The following is a 15953-nucleotide window of genomic DNA, read 5'->3' as shown; positions in this document are numbered from 1 at the left end:
GCGGGGCCGGGCCGCGCCGCGCCTGATGAGGCAGCCCTTCGTGGCCCCGACAGGGCCCAGACCCGCGGTGCCTCGCTTCTTCCCTCGCCTTTGGGGGGGGAGTGGCCGGGAGCTGCCGGGCGGTGGGAGGGGTTCTGGGCAGGGGCATTTGTCATGGCCGGGGCACGTCGTGAGGCCCCGAGCATGGGGGCGGCTCTGGAAAGAGAGCGCTGATCCCGGAGCCCGGCGGGGTCCAGGCCCCTCCCTTGCCAAACAGAGGTTTGTCGCTGTTGCCGTGAGACTAGAATTGCCTTTTGCTTCCCCCGGGTGTACAGGGACATGGCTGTTGTTGGGGTTTTTGTCCAGTGATTGCAGTGCCCCAGAGGTCCGTGGGATGCCAGAAGTGCCGACAATTTGTTTAGTCAGGGTTATGACCTCTTGCCAGCATATGAATGAGTGGCCCTCGTCCTTTGGGTTGGGGACTACAGCTGGTGTTCCAGCAGTGCTGGGACACTGCTTTAGCTGTCTTGACCTCAGAGCAGTGTCCCCAACCTCTTGGCTGCTCCTGGGAAAGCCTGCCCTTTCCTGATAAAGAAAGGCCTGACTTGTTTTGGAGGAGTGTCTTCAGTTCTAGCCTGCAAAAGTCAGTTCAGGGATTCCTTGTTAGTATAACACCTGGTATAGTTAGAGGTGATTGCTGCTTTGAAAACTGCTGCTGTTAACTGAAGGATCTATTTACTAGGATACTGTTACCCCCTAAATGTGTCTAAATAGATAAGCGGGCAAGGTTCTTCGAGTACATATGATATCTTTTATTATGAAAGATACCACATTTACTCAAAGAACCTTGCCTGTCTATGACCTTAGATCAACACACCTACAACCAAAAACCCAGTCTAAATAGATGGGGATTTTTGCCGTACTTTATGCTCTCGGTTGCAAGCTAGATTGGAGTGAAACACAATCCCCCCCCATGTCAGAAACTCGGCACCGTTCACCTTCGCTGCAGGGGTAAAATGGGCAGAGTTCCACTATGTCGCTGTGCTGCTTCTGAAGATGTGTTGGTGTCATGTGACTCAGGAAAGCTGCAGGCACTCGCTGCTTCCATAAGAATAATCAGTGCTTTACAAATGAGCCAGCCAGCACTTAAGCTGCAAAGTGTTATTTTGGGAAGGTTTCAAGAGTTTTGACATAGACCCTGATCCCACTTTCACTGAAGTAAAAATGACTTGCCCAACTTTGGAAAGGGAGATGGTGTAAAGAGTCTGGTTTTTGAGTGGAACAGCTGCTTTGCCCAGGGCATCTTTGTTTCTCGCTAGAAACCCTTGGTAGAGAGTTCTAATAGACTGAAATCTGTTATGCTGAGACAGCCTGTTATTATGGGGATGTTAAGTATTCCCTGCATTGATTCTGCAGTGAGCTGACATCCACATTTTCACCCATCTGCAGAAATCCAGAATTTATTTGCTGGGATAAACAACAGGCAATTGCTGTAGATCTTCTGAAGACCTGGTTTTCTTTTCCCTTTTGTTTCTAGGCCGCGTGTATTACTTCAACCACATTACAAATGCCAGCCAATGGGAGCGCCCCAGCGGAGGTGGGAAAAATGGCCAGGGGGAGCCGGCCAAAGTGCGCTGCTCACATCTTTTGGTGAAACACAACCAGTCCAGAAGGCCCTCATCTTGGAGGCAGGAAAAGATCACACGGACCAAAGATGAGGCACTGGAGCTTATAAATGGCAAGTAAAAGCAGGAGGCAGATTGATGTTATTGTAAGGGAAAGTAATGTTAAGGCCAAAAATGAGCACAGAGATAAGTGGCTTATTGGCCTGAACTCTCTAAGGCAAAGTTTTTTGAGGCAAGTGGTTTGAACGTGGACTTTTGTATAGCACAGCCACTTGGAGAAATACTTTTGCTGCATGATTTGCTGATCATGACTAAATGACCTAGGAATAGGACCTGCCCTCCCCCTTCCATCCTCATGCCAGTTTCCCCCTTTGTGTTCTTGTAATGTTGTGTCAGAGGCTTGTTTGTATTTTCTTTGTAAATGTATATTTTTATATTAAAAAATAAAGCAATTATTTGATGCTAAAACAAGTTCTCCTTAAACATCTTCCTTTTTTTGTTTAATATTTATTTGCCTGTTTGTCCTGGTGGCAGTTACTGTAAATTTTCATGAATCTCTGCCTGGGACTGGACCCCAGGTATAAACATCTTGTGTGCAGCTATTCAAGTAAATTTCTTCAACCTGCCAAATTTCTTCAACCTGCCATGGTCTTTTGCCTGGTTTGGGAGTGAGGGAATTGCATGCCTTTCCTGCTGTATATGGGACCCATCACAAGATACGTCTTCTTTTTCAGTGCCAGCAATAGTTTCTAACTGTCCTGTTTCCTAATCAGTTAATTTGGGCCTTATGGGCAGAGTTCTAATTCTGTTTTATTGTTGGCTCTCTTTCTTGAATTTGGTGCAAGGGTCAGAGGATCTGTGGTGAAATTTGTCAGTCTCCTGACTTTGCACCATGGCCTGTGTTCCGATCTGTAGCAGTCAGTCTTGACTTGTTATGAAAATGAGTTAATATTCTGTAAAGTGCTTTGAAGTTGTAGAGCACTTATTATCATATAGTATTACGTTAAAGTTGCTTGTTGCTTCTAAAGGTTCAGAAATAAGGGTGAGGAAAAATGTCTGGCAGCTACCTGGATCCAGTGTCTAATGGAAACAAAAAATGTCACTCAAAATTTGAAAGCCTTTGATGGGGAAATCACCCCACTGAACAACAAGCCTTTGAGCAGCAGTTTGCCTGGGTACTCACCAGCAGATGGTGCCCAATAGCCTTTGAAAGAGATGCTGAATTAATTGCCATGAATGCTGGCATCTTGTCAGGGAAATGCATGTTAAGTCAGTCAAGCTAAATAGGTGTAACCAGGGGCAGTGCAATAGCTGGTTTGAACTCTGGAATCTGAGTGTTGAACCCAAATGCTCATTGGAGTTATGCAGACAGTTGAGAATTCTTTAAAATCTGAATAGCTTGGAATGCTACAACTGAGCTGCAACTAGTCATTTCATAAATGAGGACCTCCTCATCGATTCAGTCTCTTAAGGTGAAATGTACCCAAGTGAAAAGGATCAGCAGAAGAATGGTCTTCCAACTAGGGCTTAAGGGCAACTAAAGCAGTGTGTTAGACCAGTCTTGCCCCTTCCATGGCTTGGGGATGGGGAGCCCAAGGTTTGTGCTGACTCCTCTGCCTGGGGAGAGGGAAATCTCAGTCCCCGGTAACTGACAGCTGGCACATTTGTACCACAGAATCCCTACTTTTTCTGATCAACAATGTAGAACAGCAGTGCCTTTGGCACAATACAAAGCAGATGTTCCTAAATTTGAACCTGAGTGAGAGAAGATTATTAAATTTTAGAGGGAAAAGTTCTCTTGGATGGTGTTATCTATGAAGTGGTGTTTACCTACTTGACTAGGCTTTCTGTTAGTAGAAGGCCTGTGCTTTGCTTATCTTCCCCTAGAAGCCAGAATAACATCCTGAACAAATTAATGTCATCTTTATAACTTTGCTTGGGTGCCCTTCTTTATCTTAGACACAGCAGGTCTTCGTCATCTGATAAGGTTATAAAAAAAGACATTTTAATCTTGTTCTGTCTAAGACGCAGATGTAATTTTTATTTTTAAAGTGATTTAAAATTTTTTTTTTTAGTAAGCGCCAGATTGACAGCCCTGGAGACTAAAGTCAGATAATTTTTATGTTTAGCAATCTTTTTTCCTTTGTGGCGCCTGAGGATGCTAGAGATGTGATTAAAACTTATTTCATGTAAACGTCCTGCTGTGTTCTTGATAAAGTCCATTAGGGATTCATTCATTCATCACTTTTATTATCATTGTATTTTTGTCTTGGCAGAATGAAATGCCACGATCAAAAAAAAAAATCTTTCTGCCAACCCCCCATCTGTCCTTGATAAACACTATTCCCCAGAAAGGTCACAGGGAACATCCACACTAATGCATATTTTATGTAGGCTTTCTGTGTTTTACTTGCTCCAAAAAGGTGAGATGGTATACTGATACTGTTGATTGGAAAAGATCCAAGCCTGAGCATAACAAAATTATAAAGTTTCTTAAAAAAAAAAATAAAAGCTTAACATCCATTGCCTGGATGCACAGCTTAGCTTCACTGGAGTTTTTGACAAACAGTTAGGCATCATTGAACTTCTCTGAGCAGATGCACTGTACCTGATGAATGTAATTATAGCACAGAATTGTTTAAGTAGATCTCAAGGGAGGCATTTGTTTGACAGACGCAGCACCACACATTCTCATGTTTTGTTTAGAGAGCAGTTATGTTTAGGATATTTCCTTCAGAATCTTTAACTCTGGTATTAATGTTTTATGCAATAAGAATCTGAGACTGGAATTTAAGGGGAGTGTTTTGTTATAGTCTCCTGTCCTTGGAGAATGCAGGGAAGGTTAACGTTTTAGAAAGGTGAAACTGAGCTAGCATCAAATATTTTGCTTGCGGCTCTCCAGTTATAAGGGAAGCAGACTGGAGATGACGAGGGAAAGGTGGTGGTTTTAATGCATTCTAGTCTGTTATGTTACAGTGGGTGAAGAAAATTTAGGTTTTTGCTTTATTTGATTTGTTCCATATCATTGCTAAGGGTCCCATTCTATAAGGCACTGTGTAGATGCATGGTGACAGCAGGAAGGGAGGGCCTCCTGGATCACTGACTTGAGTCCCTTGCTATCACAAGCAACCATAGCATCAACTCCATTCATAAGCTGCTCAATCTGTATGCTAAAAACAATTTCTCTTTTTTGTGCTTCCTTCTGTTCTTGTTGAGGTGGGGTGCATTCCAGAACCTCACTCCTCGGATGACTAGACAGCTGCTTCAAGCCTAAACTTCTTCATGGCTAGTTTATACCCATTTGTTTTTGTACCAATATTGTTGAAATAACTCTTCTCCCTCCCGGGTGAGAGCCCCCTGATGTATTTACATAGAGCAGTTGCACTCCCTCTCTCTTTGTTTGGCTAGGCTGAACAAGCCAAGGTTTTTCTCTCCTCTTCCAAGATCATTTCCATAGCCCTCCCCCACACATTTTTCAGTCTCAATTCCTCTTTTGAGTGTTGCTGATCAGAAGTGCGCACAGTGTTCTAGATGAGGGCTCACCCCTGCCTTGTACTAATATGCCTGGTCTGTAATGAAAATCACTTGCAGCCTAGGACTGTGTTTGCCTATTTCACAGCTACATTGTTTTGATGGCTCAGTCCATCCTGTGATAAGTGGGAATACTCAGGGCTGCCTTCCTCTTTTCCCATCTGATAAGCTTCTGGTTGATAGCAGGAATTCATGCATTTTATGTTGCTAAGTTTCACTTCATTTTTCTTATCCTGGTCCTCAAAACTAGCCAGGTCTGGATGTGATTCTGAGCTTCTGTATTGACAGTGTCATCAGTAGTTTCCATTAGTATGCTCTTCCTTTCTACTTAAAGGTCATTAATGAAAACATTATTCAAGGTCATTCCCGCAACCAAGAAACTCCATTAGGAACTACCATTCGAGCCTGATCCTTGTTCTTCAGTCCATCATTTCTTTCTCACCTTGCAAGTTTGTGGTAGTCGCCTTTGTCTCCAGTGTAACTCATTTCTCACATGGCATTGTATGAAGTGCTTTACTGCAGTCTGGTATCTGTCCTGAAGAATTTGTTCTAAATAATCCTTTCATAGTTATAATCCTCTTCTATGCCCTTGAGAGCTGAGACACAGGGAGTAAGTATATTACCCAAGGCTGCACAAGGTGTCTCTTCCAGAATAAGGAGCTGACCCCAGTCTTGTGTCCAAGAAGCATCCATCCAGTTGGCAAGTAGATTTTGTGCCTGAGCTAGTCAAATTAGCAAAGCTGTAATTACCAAGCTCCATTTCCCTGTGCCAGGTTGATTGGTTTCAGTTCGCTGGCTTGTGAAATTCATTTTTAACAGCCTCACAGCCTGAAAGCTGTTAACATGAAGGTCATGGTACAGTCACACAATTCATAGGAGTATAGGGCTGGATTTGGCTTCCTGGGCTGTAGAGTCCAGTTCCCTGTATTTGCAGGGAATTGCTAGCTCAAGCAATCCCTAAAAATTGCCATTTCAGCTTGGGGCTCCTCTTACTTCAGGGATTTTCTAAATGAGTTCCTGACTTAAGGATTTCCTGGTATTTCTTGGTGTGACCAGGAGTGACACACTCACTGATGTGGCTGGGATTGTGCTTGCAACTAAACATGCATTTAGGGTGATGCAAATAAGTGTTTTAGATAAACTCCCTTTTTACAGCAAACCTATTGGGCAAATACACTGTGTGCACTCCAGACAGCTTAGTTTAATCGGATAACAATATCCGTTTCTCCTTAAAATGGGCTGGGGTGGAGAGGAGGCAAATGTGAAGAGAAGTTTTCTGCCCAGATACAGGCTATGAAGTAAGCTGCTTTTTGATGGACCTCTTGCTTTTGATCTTGCACGAATCTTCAAATTGGCTCTGAGAGAGAGAAGTAGGTCTAGAAAGGACTTCTAGAGTTCATCTGCTCCAAAACCAAAATATGGATACATAGCTATGATGCATAGATGGCTTTCTGTGGGCTCTGTTTATTTCTTTCCCCCATCTCTAAGTAATGTACTTAGTTCAGTCAGCATGACTAAGATATGCATAAACCCCTTAACTGAATGATGCTGCTTCCAGTACAGCTAGTGCTTTTGAACTGAAGCAAATAATCTGATCCCTTTTGAAGAATGGAGGTAAACTTCAGTTGCTTGTAATTATAGTCAAAGGACCTGTACGTCCCCTGTTCTGTTTTCCCCTCTCCTCACCCCCCCCCCACCCTTAGCCAGATCCAGTCCCCTTTTTCTTCTCTGCATTCCTATTTGGTCTTAGCACTTTTCCTACTGTCCTCAGTTCTATGACTAGTTAGCCCAGTAAGAGAGAGAGACTTTTTCACTAAATCCCTTGCATAACTGCACACATTAGGGCACTGGCAGTTGCTGCCATTGAAAGGTTCTAATTGATTGAATGTTGAGGAAGAAAGATGTGCTGTAGCAAAAATAAATCCAGAGACTTCTAAAAATAAAAATTGGTGTATTGTGCTTGATTTCACCCTGAGGAAGACAGTGTCATACTGGGAGCTACTTGGAAGAAATCTGCCCTAAAATTACAGCAACTGTAATTTGCTGTATGATGTAATTTGCTGTAATGAAGATCATATGAAAATCGATCTTCCTTTTTTCAGCTCATAAAAATAGGTGAGCTTAGTCAAACAGACTAAGATTCTTACTGGCATTGAACAAAATCTGAGAAAGAGAGTGCGCGCGTGTGTGTGTATACAGTGGCTTGGGAATTGTTGGTGTAACTGTGTGTGAATGACTGGTAATCTTGACCATCCTGCTTGCTTACTGTGATGCCTCAGTCAAGGATCACAACTGCCCCATGTTTGCATGCACTTCTGGGGTTTTGAGAACTCACTGAAGACAGGTCTGTGTGGTCTTCCGTGTAAAATGAGGACGTTAAATCTATCAACATCTTAAAATTCTGACCAAGTGCTTTAAGCCTGAGAGAGTTAAATGTAGAGTGCAGTAACCTGCTGCACACCTGTGGCAAAGCAGAAATTGCCACTTTGGCTATGGAGGCCAGAACTCCTTCCACAAACTTTCCTTTCCGAGTGGTACTTGTATTTGCATCTTTGTCCTGCTTAAGAAACAGCTGTCAAGGCTCTGCACATCTCTGCTGCATACACTTACTGTTATCACAGCTAGTTTGAAGCTCCCCTGTTTCACCTCTAATTGTTCTGTGTTCTCCCACTTGTCACTGGCTGTATGACCTTACTCTCTTCCTTTACCACCAATTTCTTCCATCATCCCTCCAATTTTGATCTTGTATAGTGGGTTGCCTGGATGGTTGTGCATGTGACCTGTTGAGTTGGTCTTTAAGCTGCCCATCCCCTGATAGGCTCTGGAAAATGCCATGCATGCTTCTGTGTACAGTTCCATATCAAAGAAATCACAGTGGCATTTGTCTTCTGTGTCAGTGCAGTTAAACTGTGAAAATACTTACTGATGGAGGAGCACTTCTAGAGCCATGCTTAGGAGTAAGTGGCACTGAAACCGGCTTGGAAACTCTTGTTCTCTCCTCCAACTTCATCACTTCTAAGGGTGCCCTCTTCCACTCTGAACATCCCCAAATGCATTCAAAGTACGTCATGGTGACTGTGCACATACATGCTCAGATAGGGCTTTTCCACTTGCTGTATTTGGACAGTGAACATAACCATCCTGAAATTTAGTGTCCAGGTGCCCACCTTGTGAGAGGAGTCCATATGCTCAGTCTACATTGCTCAGATAAGTTACCTTCACTGAGAAATTCAGCTTCTGATGCTGGAAGGCTAAACAGCATCCTGTACTTGGAGAGCTTTAAGAAAACCAGCAGCCATATAACTTCTATGTGCAGCTTGCCATATAGTTCTGAAGACTTCACCAGGTGTTAGTGCCCATCTGAAGTGCTACACTTCCCTTTACGTAGCAGCTGCTGCCTTCAATGATTCTCTTCAGAGATGAAAGAGGGGACTGTGCTGGGGAAAAACTGGGGAAAGTCAGGCTTCTTTGATCCGAACCTTAGCTTGCTTGCTTGCTGTTGCTTTTGTGAGCATTGCTTGTCCCAGAAGTCGGGCAGTGCTGCTGTCTTCATTGTATGGAAGTGGGGAGTGACACCCGGGAGACCCAGCCCTGGGAGTGTGTGACTCACAAGGGAAATAAACCCAGCACTTAAAGGATAGTACTGGACTGTCCAGGTAATGTGTGCAGTAGTTTTCCTGGTGGAAATATTGGCAGTCCATTTTGAGGAGTCATTGGAGGAAAGCGCTAGGCTGAGCCTAGTGAGATGTTATTGCTTCCAGTGCCTCTGATTTCCAGTGACTGAGTGCACAGCAGAACTACACATGGTCTAAAGCAGTCTTCCTTTCTTTTTTCCAACTAGGGTACTGGGAGATCCCCTTAAAGGATGCTGTACACTATTAGCACTGCTAGATATACAAACATGTGCATGTAATTCACAGAGTAAACCTGGAGATTACAGACAGGAATTCATGATGTCAAAAACATCCCTGCCCTGGTGTGGCCTTCCTGAGCTCTTTGCAGAAATCATAGTCCTAGTGCTTAGGGTCAGAATGGACCTAAACAGATCATCAGATCTGACCCCCTGCCCCAGGCAGGAATGGGTGCCGGGGTCATATCGCCCCAGCCAAATATACATCCCTGCTCCTCTTGAAGACCCCAAGGTAGGAGAGAGTACCACCTCTCTTGGGAGCCCATTCCAGAGCCTGGCAGCCCCAACTAAAATAATGCCTCCTGATGTTCAACCTGAACCTCCCTCTAACTATTCTCTCTAACAAGAAGAACTATTCTATTCTTTTCCTGAAGTCAGAAAATAGTGAAAGCAAAGAGCTGGCATTTTCTGAGGGAGGGGGTGCTTGAGTTTAATGAGGCGTGCCCTTTGTTTAAAAGGATTGAGAACTACTGCTCTAAGCTTTTCATACTCACACCCTTTGCTCAGATTAATGATTTTGGAGCCATTAAATACAGGCTGTTGTGGCAATATTCAGAGATGTGTCTGAAACTGGGTGCTCTGCTTGTCTTTGACTAAATGCTGTTGATGCCCCATGTTGACAGCCTGCACCCTCTGAAGTCAGTCAAACACTGTTAAGAGGCCAGTCTGAAGGAGTGATCTGAAAGATGAAGAGAGTTCTAGTTTTTCTTGTTTCATGGATAGAAAGGCAAATTGATGTAGGTGCTGGCAGTACTAAGCTACATAGTAAAATAAAGTGTGTGTAGATATTTTAAAGGCCCCACATCTTTCTCAATTTTTTGCTTATTTAGCTGAAAATTTTATGCTTGGCCTCTTTTCTTCCAAGGGTGAATCTCTTTTTGGACAAATATTCTTGGCTTTTGGAGGAGAGCAATGAGTTTGTACGCTTAAAAGAACAGCCCTCCTTGCAGTGAACAGCTTGCAGTGAAATGGCCGGACATGAAGAAGATTGGAATGTGCTTGGGGAAAAAAAACACTTGATGAGAAGTGCTTTTGAGTGTTGTGATGGAAGTTAATTTTGACTTGATTTAAATCAAGTGCTTTGAAAGCTTCACTTCTCGCGTGCGCTGCACTTTGCAATGTAGACTGCTGTGCATGCTTGGCTGAGTAGTGAAAAGGCATCTGAGGTGAGAGTTGCTGGGAGATGGGTCCAGTAGCTGCCGGTTGTAGAACTGGGGCGCAGTGAGTGAAATTGGGGAAGTAACTCTACTGAAACCCTGTTTGTGGCATGTCTGATAAATGACTGTCAGGGGCTTGTCTGGAGTGCACAGTGCAGCCAGTAAAAGGCACTCCATGAGCATCTGTGAAATGGTAATTACGTGATCAGCTACATTGTAATGCAAACACGCTAGGTGGCAGAGTCATACTGGCATGCACAGCTTGGCTGTGGCTCTGTGCAGCAGCAGGCCGCTGTTTGGCAGTAAAAGCAATGGAAGAGGAAAACCTTGAGCTGCTGTGCTAATTCCTTGGATCTGTGGCACTTTTGCAGTGGTGTTTTCTGCCTCTTGTTGAAGGGTGCTGGGACAAAGGGGTCTCTGAGATGCCATGCAGAGCAAAAGCAGCACCTTTGAAACATGCCTCAGTAATGAATATTCCTTTTTAAATTTGTCCTCCCTTCTCTGTATAAACGTTCCCCTCCCTTGGCCCTGTTCTTTGCTCTAATGGCTAAATGCTGTCTCTGTCAACAGGCTACATCCAGAAGATTAAATCGGGAGAAGAGGACTTTGAATCTCTGGCTTCCCAATTCAGTGACTGCAGCTCAGCGAAAGCAGGAGGTGACCTGGGTGCTTTTGGGAGAGGTAGGTCTGGCTTGGTATGGCCTTACATATACAAGACTGAGATTACAGGGCCGATGCTGAATTTGCTAGCAGGGAGTGGGGATTAATAATATGTCCCTCTGCTGAGGAATGAATGTGAAAATGGATTTGTGCGTTAGGTAGCCTGCTGTGCAGAAAATGTAGTTTGCTGCTTAGAAGTTAAACCAATTAAGAATGCCGCCATAATATTATTCTAGGCAGAGAGGATGTTACACAAACGTCCTTTATGAAATTGGCTTTTTCTTTTAGAAAAAAGATTTTTTTTCTAGCCACAGTGAATAGAAACCCAGTTGCTTAGTGTAGCAGACCATGAAAAAAGAGGAAATGGGTAAATTTTGCTAATAGCAAACCAGATAAATAATTAAGTGCTATAATCTCAAATGAGGAAGCTATTAACAAATTGTGAAAGTGGGTACAATTCATAGCCAACCCACAATAATGTTGCTGGTGAGGGAATTCATTACAGAATTGCTGATCTGCATTGCAAGGGAATGATTGCAAGAAACTTCTCTCAATGTGTGCTTATTAACAGGGGACTTGTTAGGGCACATGAAACAAGTGTTGTCTGAAATTTAGAAAGGAGACTGAGCAACTGTGGGACAGCGATTCTCAAATCATTTGACTGTTTGGTGTGGCACACAGCTTCATTGTCTAGTGAGTAGAACAAAGTAATGAGATTATGCAAATATAGCTACAGTACCTGAAAAGAATGAATCAAAAAAAGTATGTAATTGACTGGTGCCTGCCTTGCACATTTTAACTGGAGTAAGTCTAGAAATCTGTAGTCAAATATGGTGTTTTTTGTCTCTTGAAAACCTGTGCCCTTAAGTCATAGGAGCTGGAAACAGACCCAAAAGAGCAGAGTCTAGGGAGAGCTGTCTACAGACTGAAATGGTGAGAAGGGATCCGCTGCATTTAGAGTGGTGGGGACCTCACTTCAAGCTTATTTTCAGGGCTAGTGGGATGAGGAGCATTTTAGATTCCTGCCTGGTAGCAAAAGTGCAAATCTTGCTGTGGGACTGTCCTCTAGAGTTATACAAGGATGTTAGAGTGTCAGACAGTGCACAGGATACTACATAATTGGTAATACAAATGCAAAAGGGTCCAGGGTAGCATAGGAGAAAATGCCTCATTAAAGGGGTTAAAATAGATGTGAGTGACTGCCTCAGAGTCAGGGTTGGAAGGCACCTTCTGAGTAACCAAGTCTGACTTCTGCTACTTCAGGCAGCCCCCAGATTGTAGTGACTGAAGCTGTCTTCAGAAACCTAATTCTTGATTTTGGGGTTCCCCCCTCCCACTGAGCTATTGTTCTTAATTGCTGTTATACTTAGGCATTTAATTTGTACCCCAGTCAAATGATATTTGAGGAAGAAAAGACTTCCTTTTAGAGAGTCCCTTGCACAATGGCATTTTATGGATTCCTATACAATGAAACACCCATTAATCTTGGGTTGCTGTGACTGCTATTTTGAGTTCATTTGGAAACTGTCAGTTCATTGTGGTCCTTTGTGACTTCTGGAAAGAGATTTCTCCTGATTTAAGCAAAAAGCAAAGAAATGTTGCAAGAACCTGTCTCCACTAGATGACACTAGAACTACGAGTGGCTGCTCTGCTTTCGAGATGTCATGCTCAGTCTCTATCTTTGCCTCTGCTCTCATTGGGCCGCAAACATAATTTATTGGATCTATGAGTACTGGTTACTTTAGAGGTGAAACTGATAAAACATTCCAATTTATCTTTTTGAAAAACTGCAAGTAATTGACACTTTTGCTTTTTGGAAGATTATTCTGGTGCAGCAGAGAAGCTATTTTCTTGTCTGAAATAAAAATACTAGGCTACTACCAGAAATAAAATACAGTCTGAAGGGGAAGGGTTTTTACTGTGCAGTTCTCAGTCAGAGCAGCAAGTGCAGCTGGTCTTATAATGAAAATAAGTGGGACAGGCGAGCATTCTGCCTTTCCTACCAATTAATCGAACTACAAAATTAAGGTGCGAAGCAGAACTGGAAAGTCCTATATATCAAGTCCCTTCAGCAATAAACTGAGCTTTTTGTGAAGGGGAAAATATCTAGCTGAAGCTATTAGGACTAATCCAGAAAGGGAGGAATTGAGCCTTCATGGTATCTTGCTGCTTTGCTAGAGAAATGGGTATGGATGGATTTAGTGCCTAAAGTAAAATATAAATTCCAGAGCAGCTCCTCTGCTACATGTGCTGCATCTAGGATGTATGCCTTGTGCAGCGGCTGGAAAGCTTTAGTTCCTGAAGAGATTAGTATATCACTGAAATGTCTGCTTGGGAAAAAAAGGAGTCTGTCGACAATCCATCCGTCACGCTGTCTGTGAGCTTTCTGTAGCTGTCTTCTAATGTGCGGTAGAGTCCAGAGCTGCAGCACTGTCTTGAAACTGAGACAAGGGTCATAAACTTACAGGAGATTTATGTTGTGTTTTTGGCAAGAGGCTGATCTGTATCTTTTCAGGTGTCTCAAGGCAGATGCCAGCAGTGTGAAGCACAGGGAGCAATGGCTCTGTACGTGCCATGAGGCTTCATTGCCTCTTGGTCCCTGCTGACCAGCAGTTCATCCTTCTGCTGAAGCATTTGGTGCATGTCCCACGAGACAGACATGCTGGGAGCAGCCACACCTCATTGTTGCAGCAGTTTCTCTGCTCTGACTTCTGGTTGAAGTAAATTGAACCAAGATCCTGTTCCTTTTGAACCCTTTCTAGCAGACAGGTTGCTTCCTTCTTGGCTCGCATTCTGACTGAACACTTATCGCTGCCTGTTCTTTCTGGCGTGCTGCAGAATTGCTTTAGTTTTCCTGCTTGGTATTCCTTGCACAGGGGCCACCCTAGCATCACATCTGGCTTCCTAAAGCCTCAGTTGCTAAACTGCCAGGAAGTCAGTGACTTGGAGACCTAAGCAGTAAGTGCGCTCTTTATCTAGGTCATGACATTACCCACGCGTGCCGTGTAAATTATTTAGTGCAACTAGTAATGCACACCACATCTCTCCCCTTGGTGTGCCTTAAGGGCATCCAAGACGGAAAGACTGACATCACTTGTGCCAGTGAATTTGCTGAACCGATTTCCTCTGCCTTTGAGTCTCCCTGCTTTTTGAAACACTTTTTCCTTCTAGCAGCAATGTTTACGGGGTTTGAACAAAAGCCCTGTATCTGAGTCATGAGTGTAAGAGATGGTGTGGAGTGCCTTCAGGGAACAGATGGAAATGAATGCCCCCTGCCAGTTATTAATTGGTGACTTTGCTGCTTGCCTGGAGGCCATGTTTGTTTGAGGCTGGTTTGTTCAGAGAGGTCTCTGACTCTTTCCTGGCTTAATTGAACTTTCTCATTGCTGCTCTCTGCAGGTCAGATGCAGAAACCTTTTGAAGATGCCTCATTTGCGCTGAGGCCTGGCGAGATGAGCGGACCAGTTTTCACAGATTCAGGGATCCACATCATCCTCCGCACAGAATGAAGTGCCTTGGTGACAATGTAGAAAGGAAAGGGCGAGGGGAAGAAAGGAAAAATCTACGCCAACCCTGCACTCTCCCGAACGAACTTCATATACAGTTTAAAAAAAAAAGCTCATTTCATATCTCAATACTTTCTGTGGCACCTGACACAATGTTTTCCACCTGTAGAGATGCATGGTTAGCCAAGGATGATAATGCAATCAAAATAAGACAGTAGCATCTTTCATGAGCAGAGAGAATGTTAAATTTTTCTGGCATGCCACAGCTGCTTGAGTTTTTTATTGACAATTCCTCAGTTTAGGAGATGTGTCAATGCTAAAGGTCACACTTCAATGCTTCTCATATCCACCTTATTAAAGATACAGAGTATTTATTACAGTACTGCACTGATGGTGGCAAAATTGACTTGTGAGCTCTGGCGTTAGGATGGAATGAAATCCCCACCCAGCTTCCCTGCACATTTGTTTAAAAAAAAATCCAGAATAAATGGCATTTGGTCTGCAGCCAGCTCATTTGTTCACAGAACTGATCTGTTAAAGGTATTTAAAAATTGACCTTAAGACACCAAGCAAAGAGCTAGACTGGTCCAGTTCAGCCAGTCTCTTGTGCCTGCCTGTAGCTACCCTTCATGCAGCTGTCCATATGTCCTGCCGCACGATGGTACCTGGAGCTCCCTCCACCTCTGCCATTTCATTGACTTAAAACTTGAAGATGCCTTTTGGTTGTAAGGATAAACAGAAGAGGTTATTGGGCAGTAGTTACAGTGTAGGAAGGTCTCTAGCCAGTTAAACACAGGATGCTGTGTGTTAATCATCCCAGCATGAGATCACTCCATCATTGAGATATGAGTGCCATTCTGTAGGAGGGACTGTAATATGGGATTCCAGTCTAGAGAGAAGGCTGTTTTCCTCAAGCTTCTTTTTATCCACTTGTGGTTAAACACTGTAAGTCATTGTTTCCAGTTACATTGCATTGCTTATGTTTAGTAAAATAACAGAAAAAAATCCCAGCTTTGGTCCAGTGCAAACAAGCTATATAGTTCCAATTCTCTTAAGCAGAAAATAAAGCCCTCTCCAATTAAACATTTCAGATGCTCTGGCATTGATTATTTCCCCTCTCACTGTAAAGATCTCTTTCTTCCTGTTTAAAAAACAAAACCAACCCATATGCAGCATGCATAGAGAAGACTGTCTGATTTGGTCATAAAATGGAAATGTGACTCCTCTGGGATCAAAAAATCCGTTCTCACCAAGTCTCTGGGTCTTAAAACAGAATCAGGCAAACATTATGCTCCCAGAAACTCAGGCCAGATTCTGTCATTTCTTGCTTGTGCTGGGAACTGCCTTTCTCAGTGAGCAGTTCTGCTGGTATCTTGTGTAGGGTGCTACTCCATGTAATAGTGGCACCTCTGACATTTTAGCTTAATTCAGTAACTGTTTTCCTGCTTCTGTTCTGCTAATCTACAGAGGTTTCCTTCATGATGTCAGACCAGCCATAACAGTGAATGGGTCCTCTGTGTGCTTTAAAAAAAAAAAAATAGAACTCCTGGCTTGTTTGGAAATGGGGAAAGACGACATCTCCCGA

The 15953-nt window shown here is 43.4% G+C and overlaps 1 protein-coding gene across 3 annotated transcripts in view; it reads left to right on the top strand.

Annotated features, from left to right (window-relative positions):
* Positions 1-15953, top strand: part of PIN1 (peptidylprolyl cis/trans isomerase, NIMA-interacting 1) — a 32754-nt gene that overhangs the window by 221 nt on the left and 16580 nt on the right. The window contains exons 2-5 of one of the 3 annotated variants that reach the window (XM_019556691.1): positions 1517-1717; positions 10773-10883; positions 11731-11795; positions 14262-14350. In XM_019556691.1, coding sequence (XP_019412236.1) covers positions 1517-1717; positions 10773-10883; positions 11731-11795; positions 14262-14303 — 419 coding nt within the window. In that variant the 3' untranslated portion in view covers positions 14304-14350. Of the gene's footprint in view, positions 1-1516; positions 1718-10772; positions 10884-11730; positions 11796-14261; positions 15457-15953 lie in introns of those variants that run through there. The other 2 variants (XM_019556689.1, XM_019556690.1) reach the window with 2 other exon arrangements.

The sequence above is a fragment of the Crocodylus porosus genome, unplaced genomic scaffold (genome assembly GCF_001723895.1).
Source record: "Crocodylus porosus isolate Cpor-Errol unplaced genomic scaffold, CroPor_comp1, whole genome shotgun sequence".
Lineage (NCBI taxonomy): Eukaryota > Metazoa > Chordata > Crocodylia > Crocodylidae > Crocodylus > Crocodylus porosus.
This window is presented reverse-complemented; position numbering and strand designations above follow the sequence as displayed.